We start from the raw sequence: 11,139 nt of genomic DNA, 5'->3' as shown, positions 1-11,139 counted from the left end.
TATTAAATCTAAATGTTAAATCTAAATGGTAAATGTTAAATCTAAATGTTAAATCTAAATGTTAAATCTAAATGGTAAATATTAAATCTAAATGTTAAATCTAAATGGTAAATGTTAAATGTAAATGTTAAATCTAAATCTTCCATGAGAAACTAAATATTTAGCTAACATGCACATTCACACTGCCGGAAGTACCAAAATAAAAGCTCGAGAAGGTTGGATTATTAATATTAGAATTGAAAAAAATGGATTAAAACCAATGGGGGGTGGGGAGATTTAGGGTGACGTTATCACAATAATAACTACCTAAAATAACAAACGTGTTGGCAGAAAGTTCATTTGAAAGACTCAGAATTTTCAGTGTCCCTTCGCGGGAGCGCAAGCGACACAGGACTGTGCATAGGTGCAGGGTACCACTCAGCCAAAGTGAGCCCCCTGGTGGCTGGCTGTAGTCAGTACAGCATATACAGTATCCTGCGCAACACAGAGAAGGAACATGGATGGATGGGTGGAAGGATGGATGAGTGGATGAATGGATGGGTGGGTGGGTGGGTGGATGGAGGGATGGGTGGATGGATGGTGGATGGATGGAGGGATGGATGGATGGATGGATGGGTGGGTGGATGGAGGGGTGGATGGATGGAGGGGTGGATGGAGGGGTGGATGGAGGGATGGATGGATGGGTGGATGGAGGGATGGATGGGTGGATGGATGGATGGATGGATGGGTGGATGGATGGATGGGTGGATGGATGGGTGGATGGATGGATGGATGGATGGATGGGCGGATGGATGGATGGGTGGATGGAGGGATGGATGGGTGGATGGAGGGATGGATGGATGGGTGGATGGATGGATGAATGGAGGGATGGATTGATGGATGGATGGGTGGATGGAGGGATGGATGGATGGATGGATGGATGATGGATTGATGGATGGATGGATGGGTGGATGGAGGGATGGATGGAGGGATGGAGGGATGGATGGATGGATGATGGATTGATGGATGGATGGGTGGATGGAGGGATGGATGGGTGGATGGAGGGATGGATGGGTGGATGGAGGGATGGATGGATGGATGATGGATTGATGGATGGATGGGTGGATGGAGGGATGGATGGGTGGATGGAGGGATGGATTGATGGATGGATGGGTGGATGGAGGGATGGATGGATGGATGGATGGATGATGGATTGATGGATGGATGGATGGATGGGTGGATGGATTATATCAAGTCATCTCAGTTGTCACATTGATCTTCTGTGTATTCGCTCTGTCTTCTGTGCAGCTCCACCTCACGCTTCCTTGCAAGTCTCCTCCAGTCGTCGATGGCCTCCGTGCTCACTGATGAGGACTCTTGCCGTCCTCCCTGCTCCTGGGTTTGGAGCGGCCCTTAATGTTAAAATAATCCTTATATCCACAACATGAATTCAAACTGCGCACAGGACAGGAGTTTGCATTTCATTCTGCGGGGTGAGACTGTGTGATAGTGTGAGTGAGGAGTTAAAACAGTGTCCACACATAATACAGTTTAAAACAAAATATAAAGAGTATGTTTTCACAGGATACAGGGACAACATGGAGTGTGACAGACATGAGGTGCAAGGTTGCTCTTCCTCATTTATTTTCTATTATTTATTTGCTTATTTATCTGTGCATTGTTAGGTTGTCCTTTTCTGACCATTGTTCATGTTTGTTATTATGTAATTCTTTAGTCCTTTCTTTTTCATTGATGTAAATGCATGTATGTATGGATTATTACCATTTTGATGTTGTTTTGTTGCTGACATTGAGATTATCATTATTATTGATGGTAAAGATGTCATTAATAATGTTGATAGGAAAAGTAGCAACTTTGGGGAAGCAAACATATAAAATAGTAGTGCAGGAGAAGGGGTGGGAATAGATAAGTTTCAACTTCTTCCCAGTCCTTTTTGAACATCTGTTATTGCTTTCTCTGTTTTCCTTTCTTTCATGTTTGTTTTTATGTTCAAAATAAACTTAAATCAATCTATCAATCAATCAATCAATCAAACACAGAGGGCCAAATCACAAAGAATGGATGGGGCATCACTTTCAGCCCATCTCAAGGTCCAATGTTCCACTGAAGATGTTCCACTAATGACATTCCCCCACTGACACGCTCCTACAGCTGAGAACAGTTGGCCTTGTTTTGTTCCATGTGGTGGAGTAAAGAGAAGGAAGAGTGAGAGACAGAAGGATGGTCGATGTAGCCTGACGAGCTTAGATCGTCTTTATGTTCAGGACAGAAACCACGTCCGACTTCTGTTGGAGTCAAACACAAAGTTCCCCAGGTACGCCAAAGGCAGCTGTCAAGATAGCGACTGATGCTTGGAGGTTTAGGTCCGTCTCCCAACACCTGAGGACACCTGCACGTATAAATGTGCTTTTATCGCCTGTCTGATGCTCCAGATGTCTACGTGGGGCCTCCTTCCAATACATGCAAAGAGCGTGAGAGACCATGAGCTTCACAGCACCGTTGGAGCTGCAGTTCACCTTCGTGGCTTCTGTTGCAAGTGAAGCAACATGACAGCCGAATTGCCCAGAAGTCAAGGTGATGCTCGTCCCCCCCCCCCCCCCGATAAGTCCTGGGTTCCTAGGGTTCCTCCTAGAGTTTGATGGGATTAAGACAATTTGCCACAAACCCTTGAAAACTGTTGGCCTAATGTCAGTAATTTGTTGCAGCTCCCATGTGCAGGTCATCTAAAAGAATAAATATGAATAATATAGCAGTGCTCATATATAAAATTCCCTGAGAGGATGTATTTATTATAATTAAGTAATACAAGCAGATACATTGGTGTTGAGTCTGTATTACTGCTTTACTTCAGTAGCACGTGATTCTGCAGTGTGGCACTGTGACACGGTTTGGTATTCTGGAGTATTTCTAAATGAAGTCTTATTGTAACCTTTGACCTTGACCCGGGATGACCTTTCACTTCTATGTGAGTATACTTCCAGTCACACCATTCCAAGACACATGATGACGAATAACCTCAATTAGGAAATTAGTTTTAATTAAATGTGTAATGATATAAATAAATAATCAGGAGCAATCAGGGTTCCTTAACAATTCCAATTTAAAGTATATACAAGTTACACTTTGTGCAAAAACTTTGACTTAAAGACAATGTAAGCTGATCAGTTCAAGGCACACACACCCATATATATATATATATATATATATATATATATATATATATATATATATATATATATATATATATATATATATACACATATATATATATATTTATAGCACTATTTTTACTAGAAAAAGGGGGAGAAAGTTAGTTTCTAATGGATGAAACATACACTGTATGATGTGCTTTTTTGCTGCTCACCGTCTCCAACCAGTGCGAAGAAAAGTCGTACGGATGAATCGTGAAACGCTGGTGGAGGTACAGCGGCTTGCCACTCTGGGACGGTTTAATGAGAACGACCTTTATAGTTCATTTCTGAAGTAGAGCAAGTTTCATTTGCATAAAAATATGTCCTCTCTCCCAGCGGAAATCTAATATTTCACATCACTATTGAGTGTAGTTGTAATAAATTAAATGTAACAAAAAATCTGATTCCAACAAATCTGTGTTTGTACCTCTGTGTGTGCCTGTAATTCACCACCATTCAACCATTCACCACCATTCAACCATTCACCACCATTCAATCAATCACCATCATTCACCATCATTCAATCATTCACCATCATCAATCATTCATCATCATTCACCACCATTCAATCATTCACCATCATTCAATCATTCACCACCATTCAATCATTCACCATCATTCAATCATTCATCATCATTCACCACCATTCAACCATTCACCACCATTCAATCAATCACCACCATTCAATCATTCACCATCATTCAATCATTCACCACCATTCAATCATTCACCATCATTCAATCATTCATCATCATTCACCATCATTCAATCATTCACCATCATTCAATCATTCATCATCATTCACCACCATTCAATCATTCACCATCATTCAATCATTCATCATCATTCAATCAATCACCACCATTCAATCATTCACCACCATTCAATCATTCACCACCATTCAATCATTCACCATCATTCAATCATTCATCATCATTCAATCAATCACCACCATTCAATCATTCACCATCATTCAATCATTCACCACCATTCAACCATTCACCACCATTCAACCATTCACCACCATTCAACCATTCACCACCATTCAATCAATCACCATCATTCACCATCATTCAATCATTCACCATCATCAATCATTCATCATCATTCACCACCATTCAATCATTCACCATCATTCAATCATTCACCACCATTCAATCAATCACCACCATTCAATCATTCACCATCATTCACCATCATTCAATCATTCACCATCATTCAATCATTCACCATCATTCAATCATTCATCATCATTCACCACCATTCAATCATTCACCATCATTCAATCATTCATCATCATTCAATCAATCACCACCATTCAATCATTCACCACCATTCAATCATTCACCACCATTCAATCATTCAATCATTCACCACCATTCAATCATTCACCACCATTCAATCATTCACCACCATTCAATCATTCAATCATTCACCACCATTCAATCATTCACCGACATTCAATCAATCACCACCATTCAATCATTCACCACCATTCAATCATTCACCATCATTCAATCATTCACCACCATTCACCATCATTCAATCATTCACCACCATTCAATCATTCACCATCATTCAATCATTCATCATCATTCACCATCATTCAATCATTCACCATCATTCAATCATTCATCATCATTCACCACCATTCAATCAATCACCACCATTCAGTCATTCACCACCATTCAATCATTCATCATCATTCAATCAATCACCACCATTCAATCATTCACCATCATTCAATCATTCACCACCATTCAATCATTCACCACCATTCAATCATTCACCACCATTCAATCATTCAATCATTCACCACCATTCAATCATTCACCACCATTCAATCAATCACCACCATTCAATCATTCACCACCATTCAATCATTCACCATCATTCAATCATTCACCACCATTCAATCATTCACCACCATTCAATCAATCACCACCATTCAATCATTCACCACCATTCAATCATTCACCACCATTCAATCATTCACCATCATTCAATCATTCACCATCATTCACCATCATTCAATCATTCACCACCATTCAATCATTCACCACCATTCAATCATTCACCATCATTCACCATCATTCAATCATTCACCATCATTCAATCATTCACCACCATTCAATCATTCACCACCATTCAATCATTCACCATCATTCAATCATTCATCATCATTCACCACCATTCAATCATTCACCACCATTCAATCATTCACCATCATTCACCACCATTCAATCATTCACCACCATTCAATCATTCACCACCATTCAATCATTCACCATCATTCAATCATTCACCATCATTCAATCATTCATCATCATTCACCACCATTCAATCATTCACCACCATTCAATCATTCACCATCATTCACCATCATTCAATCATTCACCACCATTCAATCATTCACCACCATTCAATCATTCACCACCATTCAATCATTCATCATCATTCACCACCATTCAATCATTCACCACCATTCAATCATTCACCATCATTCACCATCATTCAATCATTCACCATCATTCAATCATTCACCACCATTCAATCATTCACCACCATTCAATCATTCACCATCATTCAATCATTCACCATCATTCAATCATTCACCACCATTCAATCATTCATCATTCACCACCATTCAATCATTCACCACCATTCAATCATTCACCATCATTCAATCATTCACCATCATTCAATCATTCACCATCATTCAATCATTCATCATCATTCACCACCATTCAATCATTCACCATCATTCAATCATTCACCACCATTCAATCATTCATCATTCACCACCATTCAATCATTCACCACCATTCAATCATTCACCACCATTCAATCATTCACCATCATTCACCATCATTCAATCATTCACCATCATTCAATCATTCACCACCATTCAATCATTCACCACCATTCAATCAATCACCACCATTCAATCATTCACCACCATTCAATCATTCACCATCATTCAATCATTCACCATCATTCAATCATTCACCACCATTCAATCATTCATCATTCACCACCATTCAATCATTCACCACCATTCAATCATTCACCACCATTCAATCATTCACCATCATTCAATCATTCACCATCATTCAATCATTCATCATCATTCACCACCATTCAATCATTCACCACCATTCAATCATTCACCATCATTCACCATCATTCAATCATTCACCATCATTCAATCATTCACCACCATTCAATCATTCACCACCATTCAATCAATCACCACCATTCAATCATTCACCACCATTCAATCATTCACCACCATTCAATCATTCACCACCATTCAATCATTCATCATTCACCACCATTCAATCATTCACCACCATTCAATCATTCACCACCATTCAATCATTCACCACCATTCAATCATTCACCACCATTCAATCATTCAATCATTCACCACCATTCACTATTGATGCATGTCTTAGAAACTTTCTTAATTTGCCAAATTAATTGTTAAACCTCCAGCAACCAATTACTTAAAAAAGCAAATATGTTTATATAAAATTGGCTGTCCAGTTGTATAAATTACACTTCTCGAAGACACTGGGGTTCCAAAGAATATCACCAGCACTGAGTTCATTCCAGTGTGGGCAAATACTCCTCAGTAAAGCCATCATGTCGGAGTCAAGTCTCCCTCCTGACCATCGTTCCTGCAGTAGTTTGTGCTGTTGTTGCCGAGGGGACAGTCTCGGAAGCCAGTGCCCCCATTAAGGGTGTAAGAGGGCTGTACGTGGAAATCCCCCGTCAGGAGCTGCTCGTTATTGAGGGAGACGATCTGGAAGCTGGTCTCAGTCATTTCCAAGATGGAGTTATCCTTTTTGGTGCCCGCTTCACAATAGTCATTTTTTCTACGACCCCGATTATATTTCCAAGTGCTTGAGGACTCTGCATGGTCCGTCTTGTGTGTGTGCCAGCAGAAGATGCTGAGAAATATGATCAAGACCACCATCACGGCCGCTCCGATCAGCCCAGCAAGCAAGAACGATGAGCTGGGCTCCTGTTGAGTTGCCTGCTCGGGCCCCGAAGGCCTCCTGCTGCTGCCAGGACTGAAAGCGGCTGGTTTAGTCGTGGCCTCTGTACACACAGTGTCATCTTTGGGACGATAGTTATTGAATGCATCCAAGGGAATGACACAAATCCGATAGACGGACTTTGGCTCAAGGTTAGCCAGCCGAATTCCCCTGTGATCCCCACCCACTATCCTTTCCCTGACGGTGGCTCCTGTCAGACTTGGCCCCATTCTGGCCCAAGTCACCTTGTAGGCAGTGACTGGGAAGGCAGCCACCCAGTTCACATGGATAGCTGAGCCATTCAGTATGGCAAATGTGACATGTAGAGTTTCTTTTCGGGAATCCACAGGTTGCTTAGTCCTCAAGCCCCTATCTCTGCTCGTATAGACAGGAAAGAGGGCAGGGACTGTTGGGAGGGGTTGCCTAGAGGTGTGGGGGGCATACTGGGAGTCTGTGGGGGCTGACAGGGACGGGATTCGTGCTGTGACAGCTGGTGAGGTGGGCAGGGGTACCCCCGCTGTGGTCAGTGGACACTGAACCAGCTCAGCACCCAGCTCCCTGATCACCATACCCCGCAACTTTTCAGGTTTATGGCACATGAAGCCCCGCACATTGAGCGAAGCTGGCAGAGACTTCAGCCATGACACCACCCAGCTGATGCCACAGTCACACAGCCACAAGTTGTTCCGGAGGGTGAGCTGTCTGAGACTGACCAGGCCGTCAAAGACTCCCTGTGTCAGTGTCTGCAGCTGGTTGTTAGAAATATCAAGTCTCTCCAGCTCATGCAATCCCACGAATGCCCTGGCAGGAATCTGGTTTATCTGGTTCTCTTGAAAGTTCAACTTGACCAGCCGCTCCCCCGGTAGGAAAGGAGGCGGGTATGTGAGTGAGTTGCGAGCCAGGGAGAGCTCCCTCAAGATGACCAGGTCCTGGAAGGTCCCTGGGGTGATCCCTTCATCTGTCAACAGGTTTCCATCTAGCAGGAGGCGCTCAAGTCGGGTCACGTTCCTAAATGCCTCCTCTGCTATAACTGCAATCCGGTTCTCATCCAGTCGAAGCTCTTTTAAATCATCTGGAAGGCCGATAGGCACACTGCTCAGATGGTTTTTGGTGAGGAAGAGCATCTTCAGGCTCACTGACTCACGGAAGGCCCCCTCCTCCACCCCCACTGTAGAGATGGAGTTATCATCCAAATGTAGCTCCTCCAGCCACAGAAGCTGAGCCAGAGCCGCCCTGGAGATGGTCTGAATGTTGTTCTCTTGCAGATGGAGAACCCTCACATTTTTGGGAAGGTTGATGGGGAACTCATCCAGCTGGTTGCCATAGAGATACACAGTTTCCACAGACGCCACATGATGCAGCTCCAAAGGGAAACCAGCATTATTGATTTGGTTGTTGTGGAGGTAAAGAGTCTGATAGCCCTCCCCGATTCCCAGAGGCACTGAGGTCAGGCTCCGTTCATTGCAGTAAACAAAGGTGCGATCGCAGCGGCACTCCTCAGGACAGTTGGAGGCGCGGGAGAACTGGAGGTGAAGGCCAAGCAGTATAGGTATCCATGGCCTGAAGAATGAGGCTGCATCCTTATTCCATAAATGCCGCTGTATTTCCATTTCAAAAGAATCAGACAAGGATCAGAGAAAAAATGAGAAGAAATTAAGACTCTAAAGATCCAGCAGAACGTTCATTAGACTTTGGCCACGTGAGCAGCCTGGTGCGGTAGAACGTCTCGAGTAATCTCCTGGTAATTCGTTGTGTTAAGTTTCCAACCCGAGAGCAAGAGTCTCATCAAGCAGCCTCCCTCCATAAGAACGCTGGGATACATGAGTACATTTCATCACTTTTTCATCCTCTCAAGTCTTTGCCAGCAGACAGAGCACGACACTCCACTCTGGAGGGTTCTCAGTGGATGTCCTCCTCTTGCTTCCTTTCTTGTTACACACTGCTCCTTCCTGAAGGATAAAGCTTCTCTCAGACTTGACATTTGGATCCAGAAACCTGTTGCAAAATAAGAATAATAGGAAAATCAGTCTTGTTTTCACTAAAAAATGACTTTCCTCCCTTTTGTATCTTACAAATGCCAAGCAGAGCATTGTAAATTGGCAGAGCAGAACAGCGTGCATAGAAATGATTTAGTGATCTGATGGACGTTCCTCCTGAGCACAGGTGGAGGAAAATGACTTCTGAAAAGATACTGAGAGCAAAAGTGTCTCAAATGACTGAGGAAACATCTTTAATGATGCCAGACTGGGCTCGGATCCCTAACCTGAGCTCTAATCTTAAACAGAGACACTAAACTTTCCTCCTCTGTCTGAGTTGATAATGGCGGATGTGAACAAACTGATAAAAGAAGATTCACCCCAATCCAGAGGATTAAAACATGACAGTCAGGGTGAGCGGCGAGGTGACGAGCACCGCAAAGGCCTGTCCTCCCTGAAGGATGGCACCGCACCTCACAGCCAGCAGGACCAGTCATCACCGCAGCGGAATTATCAAGAGGTGAGGGAAGGGACATCAGATATCACCGCTTCCAGCACAGCTCCACATTTACCCTTGATTAAGACTAAATTAGGCAAATCTAATGCAATCTTCATTGGGTTGTGCTGCAGGACGGCAGAGATTAGACGAGACCGATGACTCTCCTGATGAGGTTCAGAGGTTCCCCAGACAGAACATCCCTGACTGCAGGAGAACATCGGCTGTGTAGACAAAAGCCTCGTTATTCCGTGGCGTTCAAGAAAACTGATCAGAGTCCCGGTGTTGCTGCACACACCAGCTCGCGCTGAACAGGAAATAATGATAATGTTTTCGAGGCGGTTAGCTGGGTGGCAGAGATGATTGATAACACAGCAGCCGCCGATCGACAGGTTACATTGATTTGTGGCCAAAGTAGTTCCATAGTTATGTAATGTTCCTCAGGGCCAAGGAGGCTCCACTCTGAGTCCAATTATAGTGACCTAACCATCAGCTCAGTCTCACACACTCTCGCTCTCTCACACACACACACACACACACATGTGCTCCTGCATGTGTTCCACAATAAAGGGAATACGTGTTGTTCAGCAGCACCGTTATAATGAGTGAATAATCTGGCAGGTAGTTGAGGGTGGGGGTGGAAAGGGGGGCAGGGGAGAGAGAGAGGAAAGAACTGGTTCGCTACTGTGTGGTTTAAGTGTAAGAAAATCAAATTCTGAAAAGGCGAAATACACTGAACTGCATGAATGGGAGCATTTATGACGGCAGCGGGCTAAACTCGTCATCTCTGCGTTTACCAGGTTAGTGAGGAGGGTTAGACGGGTTAACCAGTCCCGATCTTTTCTCTGTACCTCGAGGAAAGCAGAAAGTCTCGCTGCTGCTCGTCCAGCCGCTCCGCTTCACACCGGCACCGAGGACCGCATCCCGGCTGCTGCCTCCGCTCCGCGTCCCCGCGGCGGATCAAGCCTGCTGCTTCCCGACGTGCGGGTGGACAGTCGGGGCATTCTGCTGGAGCCGTCGGCCGCGGACCGAAGCCGCCAGGAAGGGAAGCAAGTTCAGGTCATCGGCGCTGTGCTTCGCATCTCCTCTCCAACCTCGAACAGCCGGAGAGCCGCCAAGTTCCTCCGCGGTCCTCAGAGAGCGAGGGAGGGGAGAGAGCTGGGGGCTCCCGCCGTGACACCGGCCGTCCCTCCGGTGGCAGCCCGAGATGTGAAGCCCATAGTCTGGTAGAGCTGATCCCGAGACGGTCCGACATCCCCCCCCCCCCGCCCGCGCGCTCTCTCTCTCCCTCTCTCTCTCTCTCGTTCTCTCTCTCTTTGTCTCCTCCTCTCTCCCCTTTACTCTCTCACTTTGCTCCCCCTCCCTCTTGTACACTCAAAGTATGAATGATGAAATTATTGACTTTAACCCCGAGGCCCGTCAGAATCCCGCAG

The 11,139-nt window shown here is 44.4% G+C and overlaps 1 protein-coding gene across 2 annotated transcripts; it reads right to left on the bottom strand.

Moving 5' to 3' along the window:
- Window positions 1–1,311: 1,311 nt before the first annotated feature.
- On the bottom strand, window positions 1,312–10,933 carry LOC147245924 (leucine-rich repeat transmembrane protein FLRT2). 2 transcript variants are annotated; one of them, XR_015109793.1, is made up of 3 exons: window positions 10,558–10,933; window positions 3,365–9,229; window positions 1,312–1,391 (listed from the first exon to the last, which is right to left on the bottom strand). XR_015109793.1 is itself a non-coding variant. In XM_086182811.1 (2 exons), exon 2 carries the CDS (start codon window positions 8,842–8,844, stop codon window positions 6,838–6,840), a length of 2,007 nt encoding a protein of 668 aa, XP_086038937.1. In that variant the 5' UTR covers window positions 8,845–9,229; window positions 10,558–10,933; the 3' UTR covers window positions 2,881–6,837. The 2 variants fall into 2 exon arrangements, 1 of the variants encoding a protein (XP_086038937.1); XM_086182811.1 differs by lacking the exon at window positions 1,312–1,391 and having other exon boundaries at window positions 2,881–9,229.
- Window positions 10,934–11,139: the final 206 nt, after the last annotated feature.

The sequence above is a fragment of the Aulostomus chinensis genome, chromosome 17 (genome assembly GCF_037954235.1).
Source record: "Aulostomus chinensis isolate RoL2024-O1b breed Wild chromosome 17, RoL_Achi_v1.0, whole genome shotgun sequence".
NCBI lineage: Eukaryota > Metazoa > Chordata > Actinopteri > Syngnathiformes > Aulostomidae > Aulostomus > Aulostomus chinensis.
The sequence above is the reverse complement of the archived record's forward strand: the minus strand, read 5'-3'. Positions and strand labels throughout refer to the sequence as shown.

Coding starts and splice junctions, on each gene's coding strand:
- LOC147245924 (XM_086182811.1), bottom strand. CDS start 8,844: ATGGAAATACAGCGGCATTTATGGAATAAGGATGCAGCCTCATTCTTC.